Consider the following 23,369-nt stretch of genomic DNA (forward strand, 5'->3'; position numbering starts at 1 on the left):
CATTTCTAATGCGTTTGTGTGTATCGTTTTCTTCCGTTTAACTTCATATAGTTTATTTTACATTCATGCACTAGTTAAACCTAGAATTTAATGTTATTGATATATCAGAGGCGGATCCAGGGAGGGGGCGATTGCCCCCGCAGAAGAGGAAACTTTCATATTTTATATATCAATAAAACTCATCCCAGAGTTTCAAGACCTTAAAAATAGCTCTAAGTAGCAGTATTACAACCCATCGCTCCCTTAGAATTCCGTCCTGGATCCGCCCCTGTGATATAATATTATAATAATATTTGTAATATTAGTATTTGTAATAGAAATGCTTTATCTCTGAATTGGCTGCTTACCCTTGTGAAGGAAGATACTGCAAAGCCGTATCAAGAGATTTTCCTGACAGCGTAAAAGATGAACCATCTCTTAATGAAATTTTGGCCTCCTCAAATGGAAACATTGATGCATTAGGGAAGCCTCCAGCGAGAAACACCGTTTCAGGAGGGGCTTTCGCATATAATTTAGCTATTAAGAAAAATAGTATATACAAAATTAAAGTTAAGCTAACATTATTATTATTATTATTTGTAAAGACTTATTGACCATTTTTATTTTATAAGTTATTTGTACACTTCTGTTCAATAAAATCTAGAAACACTTTCAGAAACTAAGACCAAAAAGTGAGCCCAAATCCATCACAATTCCCGCACATCTATACTGAGGAAATTGCATTTTCCCTCCGTTCTTTATATAGACACTAGCAGCAAGACATATACCCTTAGGCTAGTTTTAGACGGAAGAATTTATCGTAGCATATCTCGTAGCAAAAATCGTATCATCGATATCCTACCGCGTAAAGTAGCAAATGCTATAGCATTTCACATGCCATGGCATATCCTGTAGCATTTCTTGTCGATAGAACCTGCTCTACTTCGTAGCATTTTCCCCAACATTTCTGGTCCGATTGCAGCGCTGTGGTGTGTTAAAAGGAGGCGAAAAATTTTGTGCCAAATATCCATGCTCGTTGTTTTGTGTGGGAAATTGAATTGTAGTAAAGAAAAATGAGTTGAAGTAGGGATGCTCTTTGCCCACATACTTCTTTGTGGTTTTCGTTTATTAATATAATCGACGAGAACTGTTGTTACAATTACTAAGCTTTAGCTACCCCACGCTTTAGTTTCGGAGGCATAATGGCGCTCTTCTCGAGTGATTTGTTTGCTACGTCACGACAAGATGCTTATCAAAATGCTACCGTGTAAAAGCACCATATTCTTTTGATGCCATAGAATATTATACGAGATTTTTGGCAGCACATCTGCTACGATAAATGCTTCCATCTAAAACTAGCCCTACACATTTTCCTACTTGAGCTCATAATATCGTATAACCTGCAACCTTTCTACACATTAAACGATCCTTAAACTTGAAAATATCTCTGGCCACAGAAAAGATATTGTCTTTACGGCTCGCTAATCCTCGAATGGGATGTACCGACTGTAGCCGAGCGTAGTGAGGCACGGAGTTTTTGTAAAGAACTTGTGAAACTTGAAGATCAAGGGTTCGAAACTCGATCTGAGATGTTTTTAAATTTATTTTTTTAAACATGAAGATATGATAAAATAATTAAAATTGTAATATTTGCTACACATGTAGATTTCCGGTTAGCATACGCGCTTTTGGCGTGGGGGACTCGGGTTCGATTCCCGGCGGGAGCTTATGTGGTTTTGATCCCACGTTAAACTGTAGGTCCACGTCTCAAGTAGCTTCTCTGCTGAAAGGGACGCTAAACTAAAAGCAAATCAAATTTACACACGTAGACTTCAAATTTAATGCTTCGGTGTTAAAATTGATGTTTATTGTCTACATTGTATTTTTTGTTTGTTTTACTTTTACTTCCAAAACAAATACTTAATTATAGACTATTATTAATCATAGTAAGTATTAAAGTAATACTTAATACTTTTCGGTTTAAAATCTCTAGAATAATCAGTGAGATTTGGATGGGTGTGAAATTAGACTAAAATAAATGCAAATAAGCATCTAATTAGAAATTTATACGCCAAACTAATTTTAAAGCTTATAAAATGTATTTCTGCTGCAAATATATCTGATAAAATCAATTAACAATACAATACTAAAAAATTTAAAAAAATATATATTTTAGATAAAGTATACTCACTGCAATGAAGGTAACTGTTTTCTTTACTGTCACGAATACAGAAATCCATCACTTACTGTAAAACGAAGAGTTGTGATTCCAGCTTTATGAAGAATTTCCATATCCTATTTGCCTTTTCGTAAATAATCATCCGATATGAATTCTTAAAAATATTTAGTACTTTGCTAACGAAATTTCCACGAGTAAGTAACAAATTTCTGCTTCGGCGCGTAACGTGTGAATGAAAAGTTTGAGACAATCGTTACGAATATAAACTGATCTTCCGACATTCAGACAATAATTATCAGCTGGTGTATTTTCGAAAAGAACGGCTGCCGGAAAAAAATCCTAGGTTTTTACATTGAGATTTTCAAATTTCACTCTCTCTCAAAGAGAGGTAAAGTAATTGAAGAACTGGAGAAAATTACGTGCGTTTTATATATTATTAAACCATTCTAGTAAGCAGCATTACAGAATCGAAATTTTACTTGTCTGGAGTGGTTATGTGTTAACAAACGAAACAATATCATTGACTTTTTCGTCAGTTGTAAACAGTGGCGTATTTAGAAATTTGTTTCGGGGGGAACTATGCACAACGCGTAAATAAGCACTTATAGTTTATCTTTTGGGTGCCGACAAATTTTAATAAAGTTGTGCATATAACAAATTTATTTCGGGGGGGGGGGGTTGAGCCTGATAGCCACCCCTTAAATACGCCACTGGTTGTAAATATTGTATGATATATAAACCAGGCAGTCTGCACGGTCACTCGACATCTTGAGCATCAAACATGATTGGTCTGTACCTTGTTAATTAGTCTTCCATTTTACAATGTCGATCAGAGGCGTCACTAACTTTAATTTTCGGAGGGCCAAGCGACGAGTCAGAGATATTTTTTGGAGGCAACTACTTTCTGTATATCGAAAATGATAATTTTATATTGCTACACCTACAATACATGTCTCAGGGGGCCGTTGAGGTGTATATGATGCTACCGGCGGGACGCCTGCCCCCTTGCTCCCTCTAGCGTCATCACTGGTATCGATGTCGTTTGGCTTCTGGCCTGTCATACAAGCAGCGTAGAAGGCGTCCTCAGAAACACATCAGGGGAGTCATTTGGGGAGGGCAGGGGTAATTGTTCTCCACGAATTTAAGAAATATATATGTTTTAATCAATTCTATAGTAAGTTTAAACTATATTATAAAATTGAAAGTGACTGTTTATGACTCATAATCTCTTGAGCCACACGACCGATCTCGCTCAAACTTTCAACATAGATAAGGTTTAGGCCAGGGATGTTTTTGTCACTTCACTTTTACGGTAGAACCTAAGGGAGGGGAGGGGGAGATATATATGTAAAGAAAAAAGAAAAAGAAAAAAGTGACTGTCTTTGTGACTTCATCACTCTTAAACCACCCGATCGATATTAATCAAATTTTCAATATAGATTAGATTCGGGCCTGGGACGACTTTTATCATTTTACTTTCACGGTGCTGCTTAGGGGAGGGGAAGGGGGATATTCATACTTCATAACTCTTGAACCACCCAACCGATCTTGATCAAATTTTCAAAATAGATGAGTTTCGGACCTGAGATGTTTTTTGTCATATTACTTTGACGGTGCAACTTAGGGAAGGGGGAGAAGGAGAGACACTTAAAATGATCGATATTAGTGTCGAATTTATAGTTTTCTGGGTCGCCGAGATGAACAGTGACATTTCCAATGCTATTTAAACCCAAATTCAGGCCCGCAGTTTGGGGGAAGGCATATAAAAATCATCGAAAATGACCGATATTATTGCCGAATCTATAGTTTTCGGGGTTGCTGTAATGAACAGTGACACTTCCGATGCCGTTTAAAATCCAAATTTAGCCATACAACATGGAGGAGGAGGAGGAGGAGATAAATATAAAAATCATCGAAAATGGCCGATATCAGAGAGTGTTTTAGTAATACTAAAAAGTGAACATATAACTGAACATATTATTTTTTCTTAATTTAACCCAGCGAAACGGGTAATTGACGCTAGTATACTAATAAAAAGAACTTGAAATGCTTATAGACTGTAGAATCTTTTTCCCTCTGACATGACTCTGCTGGAACACATCCTGCAACTGTTTGATTTGATGCCACAACGCATGCAAGCTCTGCTATTACGTGGAGGTTTCACGCTAGAATGATTTATCAACGTTAGAGGTGCTGTATAGACAGTGGCGTATTTAGGATTTTGTTTCGGGGGAGCTATGCACAACACGGGGAACCAGGGGTAATTGCCAACCTGAGTTTGATAATTAAATATATTTTAATCGATTGTCTACTAATATATAGGAAAAACCGTGAAACTCTTATGTCGGTGGAGGATCTTACCCCCCCTCCCCAAGGCAAATCTGAAATGTTGAATATCTGTAATCTCATTTCAACTTAGTTGAATTCATTTTAGAAAATAAAAATGGAAATATTCAGTTTTATCTGTGTACATTTTTACCTAAAACAAAATGAGGAGACAAGTTGAAGCTAAAATATGCAGACTAGTGAATGTTGTGTGATATGGTACACACACAAATTTAGCAGCGAATCAAACCTTTTATTCTATTCATAGAAGAAAAAGGAAGCATCCTGTTGGCCTACCTAATTTCCCAGGCTACTTAATCCTTCCTCTTGATTTTCTTTAATTCAAACATTTACGTTTCTTTATAACTAAACGATGTAAATATTCCTTTACTATAATAACTAAAGTTCCGTTATGTTGATATGCGTGTAAGTTGGTGTGGAACATCGGTTTCGCTTATCAGCTCCTCTTAGTTTTGGTGTTACTGACGACGGCCGACTTGAATCACAACTGACAACGGTCGAAAGTAGGATAGGAGAAACGAAAGAAAGTAACAACTAAGAAAAAGAAACAGAAGAGTAGAATGGACGAAAGAAGGAAAAAAAAAAAGAACGCAGTTCTTACATGGAACGAAATTTGACAAATATAGTATTATTTCTGAATAAAGAACATAAGAAAATGGAAAGTCAATGAAATTCCTTGAAATCGTAAGAAGGATTATTCTTGTACGTGGAATGCGAATAACTAACAAATTTATTTCGGGGTGCGGAGGGTTGAACCCGGTAACCCCCTAAATACGTCACTGACTGTGTAGATATGCTACGAATCTTAACATAGATTCAATTTTACTCAGGGGGGGCGCGGTGGCTCAGTGGTAGAGCATTCACCTCTGGTGCTTGGGGTCCCGGGTTCGATCCCAGCCCCCGCCAAGTGAACTTTGTGGTGGACAAACACCGTGCTCGTGGGTTTTCTCGGGGTTCTCCCGTTTCCTCCCACTTTCTTCATTCCACCATTTCACTCATCTTTCATCATCACCGTCTCCTTTAGCCTAACCGGCATAACCGTGGGACGTAAAACTCAAAGATTTCATTTCATTTTTTTTTTTCAATTTTACTCAGATGTGCCTTGGTGTTACGATTTTCACAGATGAGAAATGTATTTGTAACGCTTATCTCATAATTTCATCACTTATCACAAATGTTAGGATAGTATTAGTTCATAAATTGTTCTCTGATTAAGTTAAGAAATATTTAATCTTTACTTACTCAGCTCTCTTATCACCGATGGCTGTCTTCTTTGGGAAAATCCATTTATGAAGCGGGAATAGCTCATTGCTTATGGCTTTCCTTTCCTCTTCGCTTTTATCTTAAAAAGTGAAAGATGAAATGTTCATCAGATAACAAGTCTTATCACAATGGAACTGAACTTTAACGAAGTAAATAATATTTTCTTTCTTTTTCTTTTCTTTTTCTTTTTTTTCAGTGATGGATCAAATTTTATCAGCAGATGCTGAAAACAACGTAGATTATTAAAAAAAGAAAAGAAATTCTACAAATAACGGAAAGACTGGTATTGAAAGAGGTGTTGCCAGGTCTTCTTAGAGGGCTTTAGCATCCAGATAGTTTTCAGTTGTGCTTTTGGGTTTTACGTTCTTTTGTAACACCAGGGTTATATATATACAGGGTGTCCCATAATTATGTATTTGATGTTTGATTGATTGTAGTATTTGTAATTCTGGACAAAAAAAGTTTCGATATGGCAATACTGTGTAGCCTGACAGTGGGGATAATGGTCACTGGACTTGGAACCGAGGATGAACGAAAGATTTCCGAACCGCTGGATTCGTCGCCGTGGGTCTGTAGAGTGGCATGTATCAATTTGGATGGTTGCTCTTCGTCTCCAGGCATGTATCGATTTGGATGGTTGCTCTTCGTCTCCAGGCATGTATCGATTTGGATGGTTGCTCTTCGTCTCCTGGCATGTATCGATTTGGATGGTTGCTCTTCGTCTCCAGGCATGTATCGATTTGGATGGTTGCTCTTCGTCTTCAGGCATGTATCGATTTGGATGGTGCATTGGTAGACCATGCCATGGAGAACAGAGATTAAAATTCTTGTAAGGAAAGATATGAGAGTAATGTGTTTATGTTCAATTTATGTTCAAGTTATCTTGCGAATTTCTTTACGCAGTCTGTAAAACATCATATACGGTACATAATTATGGTTTACCCTGTACATGATCTATGATTATCGGTTGAAGCTTAAATCTGATGGTGTCGATCCTTCACAGTAAGACACCTTTGTCATATAGTTGATTAACGGAGGACAGGAAATTTTTAATGGAGCAGAAAATTCAGTTGGTGACGTGGTTTATTGAGTCACGCTCTCTTGTTTCTGTCCAACAACGGTTCTGGCTGCAGATAAATTTGAATGGGCACCATCCACCAAGTCGGAAACGTTGTCCAGTTCTAGCAAGACAGATCATGGTCGCAAACAGCTGAAGCTGTCCTGACATTCTTCCACTCAAAATTCAACAATTTCTTTTAAAATGGTTTGTATTGGCCTGCTGCTAGCCCAGATTTAATCCACTTTTTTTTTAAACCACTGCGACTATTTTTTGTGAGGTTTCCTAAAGCAGGAAGGTTCCAAACGAGGATCGCGATCACTAGATGATTGGGAAGGAAACATCGAACAGTGTGCTTGAAAAGTTTGTTGTTTGATACTTAGTCAGGAATTTGACAACATATACAACTAGGTAAAAGAATTAAAATATCGTCAAGATGGATATTTCGCACATGTTTTCTATTAAATCATTTTTCTCTACCAGATTTTGTATATATATATATATATATATATATATATATATATATATATATATATATATATATACAAAACAACACCGACAACGTTTGGAAAGTGATTTCTGACACCAAGATGACAAAAGTATAGACCAACCTGAGTGCACAAATGCTTCCTTTCGGAATTATAGGCTGCCGAAAACATAAAAAAATGAACTTTAAATATCCATAGCTCCAATACTATGGAACCAACCGTAGTCGGGTCAAGACTTCACTTATTAACTAACATGTGCACTATCCAAAAATACATGTTTCAGAATCCTAAGGTACTTACGCAACAATTTTGATACAGAAAGTTTGGCTACGGGTATATAATTTGAAGTACTCATCAACTACATCTATAAAAATTGTTGCGGAAGTACCACAGGATTCTGAAACATAGATACTTGGATAGGACACATATTAGTTCCTAAGTGTACTCTTTTGGGGAGGATTCTTTACAGACACGGACCCACCTTCTGAAGTTCTTGGTGCCTTTCTCTCGGTAGGTACATGATGGCTCTCGGTTTGCCGCAGTCGGAAAGGTAAATCCATGCTTCATCTAGCGTTACGAAGTACATCCACCTTTGTTTTGCCAGATGCCGTTCGTACAGCTTCCGGGCGTTACACTTTCGTTCCTTTTGGTGGGCATCCGTGAGAAGATGGTCGTGAGTTTTCATGACTTTTTCCAGCTTGAGTTGATGGTGTAACGTCTGGCTCACAGTCCCCAAAGACACGTCAAGACGATTAGCGATACACCTTTGTGTTGGCGGATTTTCTTGCATTGCCATTTTGCGAAGTTTCCTCTGCATGGTGGAGGTGGCCTTGGTGCGTTCCCGATTCCTAGGTAACTTCGTTGGTGATCCAAATGGTGGAGCTTCGTTGCCCTTGTACTTTTTAATAACATTTTTTATTCCACTTAAACTGATGTTGCAACCATTCTTCTTGCACAGTTTTCTAATGACAGAAACACTAAAGTGGACGTCATAAAGAGCCGTAACATAGCTTTACCAAAACCGGCTTAGTTTGGGCGGCATTTTGGTCACAGAGCGGAAACCCACACACTTGGAAACAAATTTAACACAACACTCACAACAATGGTCCTGTTTTGTGCGTTATTGTCGTCCGCGCGGAAAAACAACTCCGTTCCCAGGAAGCCACTGCACAACACTGCAGGACGCCACGAGCCAGTGTTGCCAAAAGTTGGACACAAAAAGTCGCTAAATGAGATATAAAATGACTCCAATTTTGGATGAAAAGTCGCTAAAAAAATATGAGTGAAATCCGTTGTCTGTATACAGTAATTTAAAGTTTCAGATGTAATTTATATGACTTATGTTTTCAACAAGGTTTCCATATATATATATATATATATAGTGTGTGTGTGTCTATAACAGTTCTATATCTATAGCAGTTCTATAGTCTATAGCAGTTCTATAGTCTATAACAGTTCTGCGATCAGTTTTAAGTCATAGCCCTACATACACTACAGAAACATAAGTAAAATCGTAATCGAAAGAATCACATGTAATTAGCATTAATATTGCATTTAGATACAATATTTTCCTTTTTAGTACAATATAGATTTTCACTTTGCGATCAATTTCATTTTAATGAGATAAAAATAAGTTCAAAATATATAGCAATAAGTAGTTTTTACTTACCAGTCAGCAGTGTTGGGTAAGTTACTTGTAAAAATGTAACGCGTTACAAGTTACTTTACTTTTTCGTAAAATGTAACGCGTTAGTAACGCGTTACTTGCCCGAAAAAGGAAGTTACTTTACTTCGAAAGTAACGCGTTACTAAGCCGTTACTTTTAGGTCCGAAACTTTAAAAATGTGAAAAAAATTATGACTTCAATTTTCCGTACTACTATTACTACCGCCATTATTATTATTATTATTATTATTATTATTATTATTATTATTATTATTATTATTATTATTATTATTATTATTATTATTGCACGTTCTGAATCGGTTTACGTAAATGCAAGGACAAAGTTTTACTTGATATATGAACATTTTCATATAATGTAACATTGATAAAATGCTATACTGCGTTACTCGTAGGGATGGACACGAGCGAGTTTGAGCGAGTTTCCTTTGAAACTCGATTCGACTAGAAACAGGCATCTTTGAGCTCGACCCGAGAACTCGGCTCGAAAAATTTCCTCCAACTCGACTCGAATTGAGGTCGAGTTTCGAGTCGAGTCGAGCCAAATCCGGAGTGTAGTTTCGAGTGCTCTCTTCAAGTATATTACATAGACAATATAATTATTATCAATGACACTACTACTACTACAACTTTATTATTATTATTATTAATAATAATAATAATTATAACAACACTATATAAACACGAAAGATAGGCGGTTTGTATTTGAATACTAAAAAACTAGTTGATTGCCAACCTCGATAGTCGTGAAGTCTAGGAGTGAAGGACATTATTCACGAGATTCTGAATTCGGGTTGAAGGTCTAGGTTGAGTATTCGAGCTCGAGCCAAACACTGTTAAAACTTATAGGGCACTGGCCAAATATCTTCAAAACTGCTTGGCCCGGGTTTAGAGTTGTCAACCATTCGAGCAGCTTGGCTCACAGCTCATTCACTATCGAACCGAACCGAGAAGTGAGCCGAGCCAACATCTCACCCAACCGACTCGGCTAGAGCCCTCGGCTCAGTTGAGCCGAACCAAGCAGATGGCTCATCCCTACCAAGCCAGCTCGAGCCGATGGTTCACCCCAAGTGAGCCCGCTCGAACCATCTTCTCAGTTGAGCCGAGCTGAGCTGAGCTTGTTATGAAAAATCTCTTGTGGTCTCGCTATCGAGACTAGACGAGATGCGAGCAGTGTCCCCTCTCGTGAGCAACACTAAAAGTATTCCATATTACTGTTTAGCTTACATTTCTCATGACTTTCGTTCCCTAGGTAATCAGGCCATGACTTCAAGACGAGTTAAAACGAACGAGCCATTTATCAAACTCGACTGTACTCGAAACTCGACGCGAGAAACTGAACTGGCTCGGAACTCGACTCGAGGATATTACCTTTGACTTGACTCGAAACCCGACATGAATTCGAGTCGAGCCGAGTTTTAGCTTAACTCGTGCGCATCCCTATGCGTTAGAAACAATGGTTGCTTATTATTATTCTGCTAAACTAATTATATAATAATAACGTTGTTGAGTAAAATTAAAAATACAGAATATAGAGAAACATTACACTACAACTAATAAAATGAGAACACATGAACTGGGAGTGAATCAAAACTTGCTAGTAACTCTAAAATCGATACATGCTTTTTAAAAATAGTTTCAAACTCTATAATCAACGGGACTCTAGGATAAGCAAACTGATCTGAAAGAACTCCAATATTACCTACCATCAGCAAACTATTTTCTAGTAATGAAGTAGTCTGCTCATCAGAAAACAGTTTATTCATATTAACCCCATACTGTAAATCGTTAATTATGGCACCCTAGTTGTTAATAAATATTTTCCACCGCTGTCACTTCAGACACTTTATTTTTAAATTCTGTCCATCATCATCCTCAGCTCTTAAGAAAAAAGTATTCTTTCAAATGTTCGAACGGTAAAATATTTTCGTTCTCCATCTTTATAAAAACAACACCAATCAAAGTAAAATAGACTACTGGTATCATTGCACTCCTAGTTCACTCACTGAATGTATTGATTTGGAGCTGTGAAAATCTACGACAAAATCTTCCAGGTGCTTGCAGTCAGTACACGTGATTTCCCTAAGGCTGTTCTCATCTTCAAAAAACAGCAAGTGGCACTACGAATTTATCTGTTTCTCTGTGTGTCTGTGACTGTCAGTCACTGACATACGTAGTTCATGCTGGATTGTTTCATTATGAGAAATTCACTTACAGGAAAGAAACATTTGTTTCCGAAAAAAAAAAATACATATATTGTAGTTACTCATCCGAAATGTAACGCGAAAAAAGTAACGCAAACTAGGTACGTTACTTAAAAATTTGTACCGCGTTACCGTTACAGTTACTTTGGAAAAAATGTAACGCGTTACTAGGAAACGTTACTTAAAAAGTAACGCGTTACTTGCGTTACGTTACTTCCCAAGACTGCCAGTCAGTCGTCATCTAAAAATTCAAACATCTCAGTTTCTGTGTCAGCACTAGCACTGCAGCCTGCTTCCCCTTGGATAGTTGCACTTTTAGTGTAACAACTGGTTGTACCAATAACACTCAAAACAGATTTAGGCAGTTCGTATGAGAAGCAATTGGTACCTAGACGTCTTAGACCACTCCTAACAGTAAGGATGGCATTTAATGTACAAATATGCATTCTGTTACGCAGCTTGGATTTTACAGTGTGCACTTGGCTAAACATCCTCTCTACTTCAGCATTTGAATATGAAAGACTGAGAACTTTTATTGCAAGGCACCACAATTCGTAAAATGGATTTTCAACTGTTGAATCACGATAATTTCCAACTTTAACCCAAAATTCGATTGTATTTGTAGTGTTACCCCACTTGACGAAGTTAATATTTCGCCACTGATTAACTATAGCATCAATTACCGCTGCCTCATATGACAAAAGTTCAGCAAGTTCCACAATCGAAGGCCTGACAGCTTTAAGGCATTCACTTACAGAAAGCATTGGCATTTTTGTAGTATGTCTAGATTATAAGGTAAACGGTTCTTTAGTTCATTAGATAATTTTACAACGAAGGAAATACAACGGCGTCGCAAGTTATTCTCACAGTCGATATTTAGATTTGATTTACTCAACATATTTTCAAATTCGTATCCTAAATAAGGTTTTGGGTCAAGATGTGAATCAATATCGTCTGTTAAAGGATTTATTTTAGCTGTTGGAATCATCACCCTCCTACGCATTGAAACTACGAGATTGATCAGATCGTTTAACAGTTTCGTTGAATCACAATTTTCGCTTTCCAAAGCCTTTGTCGCTTTTTGAACTTCACTAACAATTGATTTCAAAAATTGAATATATAACCTATTTGTAACGTCAGAATACATGTTATAGAGCACTTCTGCCGTGTAACAATTCTCTTTTGATCTTGCAATTTCAAAATGGAGCTTTTAATTCATCCCATTGAGCGAGAATTCTGGTCACTGCGGGTTCGATTGAAAGCCATCGAGTATCGCATACTCTCGTAATTTTCAATGGCTCCTCTCCATCGTTGATTGTATTATATAAGTTCTTATATTGTAACTGACGTTTGGATGAATGTTGAAACCAATTATACGTTTCACGGATTAGGAATTCAATGTTTCTTGGAACAGTTTCTTCACTTGCATGGGAAACTGCAAGCTGCAACGAATGACACGTGCATCGTACCGTGATTAAATGTGGGATGTTAAGTTCTTGTTTTAGTAGTTCATAAACCCCTTTATTTACACCTGTATTTACTGATGCGTTGTCAACCCCTAACCCTGTCAGGTTCTCAGGTTTCAGATTTATACTCTTTAACAATCTCGTTATTGCGGACACAATATCAACAGCAGTACCGGATTCAATTTAAAGTAGCACTAAATGGGTAGAAATTATTTTTTGTGACATCATACTAAAATATCGTACACAAACACCGAGCATCTTTGTTACGGATATGTCTGTACACTCATCAATAATAAAACTATAACACTTATCACCAATATCTTTACGCAAGACATCATAGAAATGAGGAGAAAGAACATTATTTATAATCTCTGTACGCTTTGTACGATGCATTCGTAGTTCTGAAGCAGCTTTGCTATCAGGAAAATGTTTCTGACACAACTGAGATAAATGGTCGGAAGACAACAATGAACAATGTTCCGCAACAAACATAGCTATACTGGCTTCTACTGCGCTTGAATGGCGCCTTGGTTCTTCAACTTTAAAATCCAATTTCAGTTGACAACTGCTGCAAAAAGGATAAGCACATTTTTTATGCTTTTGTGTAGCAGCATGCTTTCTTAAGTCTGTTAACTTTGCGTACACCTCACACTTGCAAAATAAACAATATGCTCTAGTCACGTCTTTGTCAACAGGACGCAACCAATCCTTAAACTCAGGGATTGTTTCCCATTGTTTCCGGTATTTCTGTTCATATTTTGGAGCCATGATAGTTCCGGAATAGTTAAAAATACAGTACTTACGTTACACGCTTTTGGAAATGTGCACAATAATTAAAAGGTCGCACAGGTCAAGTACGAATACAACAAACACACCCACTTCGCTTATATTCACTCTTCAACTAATCTCGTTGCTATCGGTAATGCTGCATTACTTGTGCCTCTTAACGAAAGCTCTGCAAACTAAAGGACATGAAAGTTGGAATTGTTCTCCGTTAGAGGGCAAGGGTAACAGAAAACAAAGCGGAGGCATGCTAGACTGCACTCTGAAACTCGACACCGCTTGTGGTGATTTAAACAAACAAAAAGGAAGGGAAAAAATACAGGTATACAATTTGATGTGAACTAACAGTGCTTGACTACAGATGAACAGATTGTTTGTTGCACAAAAGTCGCTAGATTTGTAACTAAGTCGCTAAATCATCATTTAAAAATCACCAAAAAAGTCGCCAATCGGAAAAATGATTTTTTGTCGCTATCTTGGTGGTCAAATCCCCTAGATTTAGCGACTTTTCCCCCAAATTGGCAACACTGCCACGAGCCAGGTCGGGTGAGTCTATTCTTCCCCGGGAGGGGGAAGGAACGAAATCGGCCAAACGTAGGCTGAACAACCTCTGGACATGAATGGAAGTGCTCTAGGACGACCACTATGTTGTGCAACAAGCAAGAAGGAACCGATGACAAAACAGCGGGCGGCATTGCAAACACATTTAATGAGACTGCAAGGCGCCCGATCTTATGCATTACAGAGGCACGTCGACTGCATGATCAAGATCTCTTTATCAAACAGCCCTTAACGTTGTGTTTCGTTGAAACCCCATACATCAGATGCACCGTTTATGGTGGTGCGAAGAACACCAGAACTTCACCGTGGAGGAGTGGGGTTATATTCTTTTCTCAAATGAGAGCAGATTAAGTTTGCGTGGTGATTGTGAACGTACACTCACCTGGCGAGAGATGGAAACACCCAGAAAGATTGCCGGACATGATTGTTTTGATAGTCCAGCTATTCTTCTGCTGGAAGGCATAATGTTGCAAATGGCATACCAACCTTCAAATTTTTGAATGCGTTATACTTATCGCTCAACGATATTGTGGCACTATGCTCCTTCCCAACTTGAATCTATTTAGAGTGTAGTCAACTCCAACTCCATCTTTATGGATATGCATGATCACACCGAACAGTTTTTTCTTTTCTTTATTTTTAAGTTTAGGGTCTCACGTTTCTGTTCTGAAGCTGAGGGAGACTAATGATAAGGATAATGAGGGGAAATTGAGAAAATGGAGAACCTAAAAGAAACCCACGTACAATGTATTCATTCACCTCAAAGTCTACTTGGCGAACCAGAGACTCCATGCTCCGGAGTTGAGCATTCTACCACTAATAAGCCACCGCGGCCACAGGATTAAGTTTTCTTTCCCTATTTTGGAGCGATAAAAGTTGTATCTTTACCGATTACTTCTTTAAGAGCTCCTGCTGAAGCTAACACTGCTAGAATACAAAGTGGCCTATATCTAAAATTGAAATTTTCGAGGAGTGAAATTTGAACTTCATCACCTTATGAAACATCAATATTTATGTTATTTTCACAACCGAAATCACAACTACGAGGGTAATTCAGAAAGTAATGCGTCCAAACTCACTACTTGGCTCACTACTAGTACAGGAAACATTCCGAATTATTTATCTTTAATGCACTGATGTTTAAGCTATAGAATGTAACTTGTTTCATCTTCGTACCTCTTCTCGTTCTAGAGTAATGGACCAATTCATGGCATCCAACGGTAACGTCCGGTTGAAACAGCGGAAAGTCATTGAATTTCTGACTGCGGAAGGTTGTGCGTCTAAAGTCATGGCAAACCTAAGTTTTCAGTGACATAATTTCAGTAGCTCCAAATCACTAACCATAATAATTCCAACTAATGTTGGAACTGCACCATTATGAAAGAGTTTCCTATTACAGAACCTCATTTTTTAGATTTACCTGCACATAGTTAAAATTATTAGTACTTTGAAGTAACAAATAGTTAATATAGACATCATGCATGCTCGCAAATACGCAATGTTCTTAAGTTATAGAAAGGAACACAGGGCTGCAACATTTTCTGTAAAAGTAATGCAGTTTGTCGATGTGCGCAAACAAATAATCCCACATTTTAAAGAAGATTACCTTTTATGTAGAACAAATTGTGCAGTTATGTTCGATAAAAGACCTACAATATATCTGTGAAGTTCAATAATTCATACGTATGTAATTATAAAATAGCTTGTTTTCTTCTGTATAGATGCAATATGGCGTTCTGTGCAAGGGAAATTCAGTGTATCTGTTCACCTGCGTGTTATTTTCGATTACATAGATGTGGCAGTTCATTTAATAGTCAAATTGTTTTAAACGTGTAGGGAAGACCGGAGCTATTTGAGTACAATAAGGGAAAACTCAAAATTTCCAAAATACAATGCATTTTAGAGTTTAAATAATTATACCATAATCTACGTACATTATTATAGTACAACATATTAAAGAATAAAAAACTTGTCAGCTCATGGAAATTCAGGAAACGAATTTAAAATAAAAATGGCAGAATTCGAGACTAGTAAAAATCACGAAGCTATTTGGGTATATCACTGTATCAACATTGTTTACATTAGTGTTCATATATATTATTATACACTTTTCTATATAATTTAAAAAAAAAAAACTTCATGGTAAAAGAAAGTAAGTGGAGCAATTCTTTAGGAAAGGGTGTTAAGTGTAAGCTAAAACTCCTTCAGCGTTGTAATACAAGACTATTAATTGTCATATACGTTACGTACATAATACCTTACACGTATAGATTCATCTTATAATGGTTTGACTTATTCTCTTTGAAATAATCACTTGTAAAAGCAAACGAGAGAAAAGAGAACTCCTGACAGAATAACATAAAAAGAAACTTCGGATACTTTTACATTTTCCACATTAATTTTCAGTAAATAAAAAGAATACACATTAATAATGAAAACTGTAGTTCAAATTTAACTTTTAAAATAAAAATGAACTGACAATAAGATTTATGTTCAAAATCAATTTAGCGAGTAGTCTTGTCGATCAAAATTAAATGTATAGTAAGATAAAAATCAAAACTTGTGCTAGAGAAAGCTAAGTGATTTTTTAAAATACAAACTTATGAGAAATCACTAATTTCTCAAACTTTTGAAGAACAAGATAATAAAAGTTATCGAGAAATGTGTAACTTAGAGGCACTTGTTGCATAAAACTATTTTCTCCCATAAGGTCCAACACATAGCTCATGGTACCATTGTTTACAATGTTCGCAGCGAATCCATTTTCCTTTGCTCACTGATTCTTTAGAGTAATATTTCACCTTGCAGAAATCCGCATGGTACATTGTTCTCGGATTCATTATACTGTAATAATTATCACCATCACGTGCAGCATAAGTAACACTTGAAGGCACAGACCTATTTATGTTTGTCTTCTTGATGCTTTTCGTCTTCGATCAGGCTTTACCAGATTCTACCATTGACAATTTCCGTTTCGCGAGAAGCTGTTGGACATTTTCGGGAGAAGTAAATAGAACTGTACTTTGCTTCTTCATGGAGATACGTTTGACATTTTATATCAGAGTGAGAAGAATTTGCATAACCGTACAGCATATGATGGAATTTGCTCTTCTGTCACAGGCCGTACATTCCATGTACTTTAATTATTTTTCCCAGACTGGATTTTTTAATTCAATTATTACTTGAACTTCCGGGCTCTTATGAGCTGATGTCAAGAAAATACACTACTCTATCCAGTAGGTGTAATATTGTAATACATGAGTAGTGTGATTCTCCTTATCTGGAACAAGGAAGAATTGCCACAAGAGTGGAAAGAATCAATCATTGTTCCAATCCACAAGAAATTCGACAAAACTGACTGTAATAATTATCGAGGCATCTCTCTTCTGTCAACATCCTATAAAATCCTTTCAAATATTTTGTTAGCAAGACTGACCCCATACGCAGATGAAATTATTGGAGATTATCAGTGCGGATTTAGACGAAATCGATCAACTATCGACCAAATATTTACCATTCGCCAAATACTCGAAAAAAAGTGGGAATACAATACCCCGGTACATCAACTATTTATTGATTTTAGAAAGGCGTACGACTCGGTTAGGAGAGAAACATTATACAACGTTCTTGCAGAACTTGGAATACCGAGAAAGCTAATTAGATTAATTAAGATATGTTTAAATGAATCCCAAAGTAAAGTCCGGGTAGGAAAATTTTTGTCCATGAGCTTTCACGTCGAAAATGGCCTGAAACAAGAAGATGCGCTGTCGCCATTATTATTTAACTTCGTTTTGGAATACGCTATAAGGAAAATCAAAGATAGCAACCAGGGCTTACAGTTGAACGGTATTCACCAGGTTATGTCATATGCTGATGATGTAAATTTAATAGGAGATGATAGGAGAACAATAGAAACAAATGCAGAGATCTTATTAAACGCTTGCAGGGACATGGGTTTAGAAGTAAATGCAGAGAAAACTAAATACATGGAAGTACGTCGGGACCGGAATACAGCAAATTATGGATGCGTTAAAATACTAAATAATACTTTTGATAAAGTGGATACTTTCAAATATCTAGGATCAATATTAACAGAGGAAAATCATATTCACGGAGAAATTAAATGTCGACTAAAATCAGGGAATTCGTGTTACTATTCGGTTCAAAATCTCTTGTTGTCGCGAATTCTGTCGAGGAATTTGAAACTTAAAATATACAAAACGATAGTCATGCCTGTAGTTCTGTATGGCTGCGAAACATGGTCACTTACTCTGAGGGAAGAACATAGACTGAAAGTATTTGAGAACAAGATCCTGAGACGAATATTCGGACCCAAGAGGAACGGGAATTAGGGATGGTACCGAGACCGAGACTAGTCTCGGTCTCGTCTCGAATTATCGAGACGAGACCGAGACGGACTTTTATATACCGAGACGAGACCGAGACCGAGACGGACTTTTAAATACCGAGACGAGACCGAGACCGAGACAGACCTCTATAAATCGAGACGAGACCGAGACGAGACTTAGGTCAGTCTCGAAAGTCTCGGTCTCGTCTCGAATATTGATATTGATATATACTAAAATTACCTTCACTCAAAATTTGTTTCGTTGCTGATTAGGTAATATGAGAACGGTTGACTGATGTACAGTGGCGTATTTAGGGGGTGGTTATCAGGCTCAAACCCCTCCCGAAATAAATTTGTGATCATTTTTTGCATTGCATGTACAACGCAATCGTTCCTCAAGCCTCTCCCGAAACAAAATCCACTGCTGATGCAAATAGAATTCTCTCTCTCTCTCTCTATCTATATCTATCTATCTATCTATCTATCTATCTATCTATCTATATATATATATATATATATATATATATGGTCGCGGTGCCACCCAGGGCCGCCCTGTATACGTTCCCGGGGCCCAACTTTAATTTTAAATGGAAGCAAGGGGTGTGTGGTACCTCTTTTGATATATCTTTAAAAACTAAAAAGCGTTCTGGGAAAAGATCTTTCATATCGGGCACTGTATTCAAAATGGCCGCCAAGACATGCTGCCTCTACCAGATACAGTAAAACGTACTGTACCACTAATATGAAAACGGTTGAACATAAATGAACGGAACAACAACTCAAATAGAAAATGTCATGTGGCACCCTTCATGGGGCCCCAGGGGGCAACTTCAAAATTGTAAATGGAAACATGGGGTGAGTAATACCTCGTCCGACATATCTTTACAAACTAAAGAGTGCTGTTGCAAAAGATTGTTCATATGGGTCACCGTTTTCAAAATGACCACCAAGACATGGTACCTGCATCAGATAATACGTCCAGTATCACTAATATTAAAACACCAAAACAAATATTCGAATAGGAAACTACAGAGGGTATTTACCATTCTATAGCTCGGGAATGTTGCAACAGTCGAAAAGATGATTAGAGTGAAAGTGCCATAATGGAAAGGAAGAAATCTAACTGCTAGAAATTTATCCTAACCTCATTCCGTAAGTGAGTGAAGCGGGAAGGATCGGTGGAATTGCAAATGAGAGCTGTCGAACAATGCAATTTTAGAACAATATTTACAAACGTTGGTTTTGTTCAACAGTCGTCTGCATTATATTGGTTCGCTTCTTTTCCTTCTATGTCTTCTTGCATGTGATAGAATATAGAGTTTCACTGAGATGTTGCCCACAGTTACATTCCGAATAACTTGGTAATTTCAGTTGTGATCCTTAGTAACGAAACGGTACATAGCCTACTGATGCAGATATGTCCCAAAAATCTTGCACGCATTGCGTTAAATTATCAGGGGCGGGCAAAATGTTGTTAAACTTGAATTTCACCTTATTTTCATTCACCTTATTTCGCTTTATTTTTACTCATTATAGTACCAGTCATTTGTACACACAAGTGTTACAGACAAACCATATCTATTGCAAATAAAAGTGAGATTCTCATTTGAGATTTTACCATTCATTCCCGCTTCACCTACTTACGGACAGAGATCCGAAAGATAATTTTCTATCATTTCCTCTTTTGCATCATGTCAATTATACTTTAATAATTTTTTTCTCCGTTGCATTTAACTTGAGCTGTGGAATGGTAAATACCCTTTGTGCTTTCCTATACGAGTTTTATTCTGTTCGTTTATCTCCAACTATTTTCATATTAGGGGTCTAGTGGTACTGGACGTTTTATCTGATACAGGCACCATGTCTTGGCGGCCATTTTGAAAACGGTGACCCATATGAAAAATCTTTTGCCACAACACTGTATAGTGTTACAAGGTTTATCCAAAGACCTATCACTTGACCCATATTTCGGTTTCAAATTTCTAAGTTTGGCCCCCTTGAAAGGCAGCCCTGGGAGCACTGCGAGAACATTACTAGACGCGCCCCATGCCTTTCCTGTTTCACTTTTTGACTGTTCGTTTATTTCCAGCTGCTTTCATATTAGTGGTACTGGACGTTTTATCAGATACAGGCACCACGTCTTGGCGGCCATCTTGAATACGGTGACCGATATGAAAAATCTTTTGCCATAACGCTTTTTACTTTTTAAAGATCTATGGAAAGAGGTATTACTTGCCCCATGTTCCATTTAAAATTTTAAAGTTTGGTCCTCGGACCCCATGAAGGGCGAGCCCGGGAGGCACCGCAACAACACCGTTCGGTGTGCCCCATGGCATTTCCTATTCGAGTTTTTGTTCGGTTCATTTGTGTTCAATCGTTTTCTAGATATCTTCGTGGAAAGATTAAAATGAGCCATTCTCTCTCTCTCTCTCTCTCTCTCTCTCTCTCTCTATATATATATATATATATATATATATATATATATATATATACAGCCACGGATCCAGTATATGATCAAGGGAGGGGCTAAACCATGGTTTACCCCGCTTTATTTAGTGTAAAGGAAGTAGGATTGAAGCCCATTTTATCCAGTGTATATCTAAGCGTTGAGGGTGCTATAGTTCCTATAGCCCTCCCCTAGGATCTGCGATATATATATATATATATATATATATATATATATATATATATATATATATATATATATATATATATATATATATTAAAAATGCTGAAATTTTGTACCAAGTTGGAAAATTCTTCTAGATACCCTGCAATACCACTAGATAAACAAGCAATGTTGCTAAAGCAAAATAAAGTTGTATTTTACAAATTGCGCTATGTAAGGTATTACATATTTCTAATTTAGTTATTTAACAAAACCACAATAGCCCATACATTATTTAGTGTAACAAAGGACAACACAGTATCACTAACATCAACATTTTGGAGATCTCTAATAACTCAAATGGCATGGACGGTGCAATGTGCATCAACTGTATCTTAACGTCAAATATTATGATCATGGTATAATATATTTCGAATGAATGAAGGAACAAAGTTACAAGGAACGGAAAATATAAATGTTTCTAAAGACTTTACTTCGAAAACGCGCTGACATATCATGTCTCATCACGATGATTCCAAAAGACTTAAATGCTTATAACGCAATTTACAACAATTGTTATTTCAAATCGTTTCAGAGATACCAAACACATTGGTAGTGATTGTTATACTGCTTAAAATGACGTATTTGTATTAACCCTTAGTTAGTAACATCCAAAAAATAAGCTATAACAGTAACATCCGCCTGAGAGACGGACACGCACAGTTGAGACGCTTGAAGCCAAAGTGGTGTAAGTAAGTTTTCAATAAGGTTTAGTTACACCCAGAGAATTGATTCTACGTAAGAAAATTATTAAACTGGATAAGAAGCACATCGTAGTTCACTTGTAAATGTAGTTCAATGCTACATGCTTCGCCGCTGAGAATTAATTTCCAAATATATACCTTGTAGAGTTTTATCAACACGTATATGCACCCCAATAGAATATGCCGTTTGGCAATTAGAAATGAACTTATTGAAAACATTGGACACTTCTGCTGGAGGATACTTTCTATTCCATCGTTCACGAATAGATGAATCATCAAACCAAAATTTCACACTTTTGAGACATGGTTGCATGAAAAGCATGAAGTCCAGTTCAGTCAGTTGATAAAAGTGACATCAAGCTCTCACGCCCCGACTTGAAAATGGATCACAAACTCATCAAACCAATAAGCCCTTGAATTTTAGTCTTATCAGTATTCGTATAACTTGAGAAGGAGTTATGTAACTTTCTTCTCATCACTTCCATTGTACAATCTGCGGCAAAAAACCTGCAACACGAGCATATAAGTTTATTGTGAAATGACGAAGTCTTTTGCTCCAAAATAAGTGTGCACGAGAGGAGGCCGAGGTTTGTCCTGGCGTGATTCGTTCCACTTAGACGTTATGTTCATACCCTGTGCTGTTAGGCGTAGTTTCACAATAAACTTACATCCTCATGTTGCAGGTTTTTTGCCGCGGATTGTACACTAATGCAGTTCACAGTTTCGTTCAAAGTGTCATCAGTAAGGAATAAATACCAGATATCCTCTGGATTTGGAAAATTTTATAACTAATTCGCGGGTCCTACCCATGAAGACAATTTATTTTTTTGTCACGTTTTACTTAGGTGTTTTAGTACCCAAATTTGGCTTCTTGCAACTCTATCTGATTGAACTATATTTTTGCAATAAACACTATCAGTTTCTGTTGTACTTTCGTATTATTCTGATCACTTTTCTGTTCATTGCTGAATCCCTTATCAGATATGTTATTGGCATCGTTAAAATTTATTTCTGGATTGCTTTTATGAACTTTTAGATAAATGATCTTGTTCAGGAACATACGAGTCATCGGATCCGTAATCATAATCAGTTTCTGATCTATAGCCATCTCTAACTGTTCTATAGCCATTTGTAATATAGCCTTACTCCTTTGTGGTAATACCTTTGCTATTTGACATCTTAAAATATTCAATTTTCGAAACGAAAGAGACAACCAAATATTAATAGTTGTCAGTATAAAGTAATATCCGTCCCTTAGACTGATAAAATATACTTCCTTCACAGTAATATCCGCTTGAGAGACGGGGTGGAATAACTTTATACACTTCGAAGTTTGCAACAATGAGCTAGACACGCAACCACCTGCTGAAAACTGCACAGTTAACCCACAACTGAAGCATAGGTGAAGTATCATATCATACCACGAATATGAGTACTAACTCTGAAGAAAAAAGTATCGTACATCCACCTGGGAGACGGATATTACCGACTAAGGGTTAAATTTTTATAATGATTATTGCTTTCCTTTGCTTCTATAACATTACAACAATAGTTTTTGGTGGTTTTAATTACAACAAGTCGCAGTTACATTATTTTAAGCAGTATTGCCCACTTAAATAAATTGCTAAATATTATTCTAA

General features: G+C 37.0%; 1 protein-coding gene across 2 annotated transcripts in view; it reads right to left on the bottom strand.

The window, feature by feature from the left end:
- Window positions 1-23,369, bottom strand: part of LOC145669491 (kynurenine/alpha-aminoadipate aminotransferase, mitochondrial-like) — a 78,843-nt gene that overhangs the window by 45,180 nt on the left and 10,294 nt on the right. For both annotated transcript variants that reach the window (XM_081737668.1, XM_081737669.1), the window contains 2 exons: window positions 5,747-5,846; window positions 348-516 (listed from right to left, as the gene is read on the bottom strand). In XM_081737668.1, coding sequence (XP_081593794.1) covers window positions 348-516; window positions 5,747-5,813 — 236 coding nt within the window. In that variant the 5' untranslated portion in view covers window positions 5,814-5,846. The remainder of the gene's footprint in view (window positions 1-347; window positions 517-5,746; window positions 5,847-23,369) is intronic.

The sequence above is a fragment of the Thermobia domestica genome, chromosome 14 (genome assembly GCF_964235325.1).
Source record: "Thermobia domestica chromosome 14, izTheDome1.hap1.1, whole genome shotgun sequence".
In the NCBI taxonomy this organism is placed as follows: domain Eukaryota; kingdom Metazoa; phylum Arthropoda; class Insecta; order Zygentoma; family Lepismatidae; genus Thermobia; species Thermobia domestica.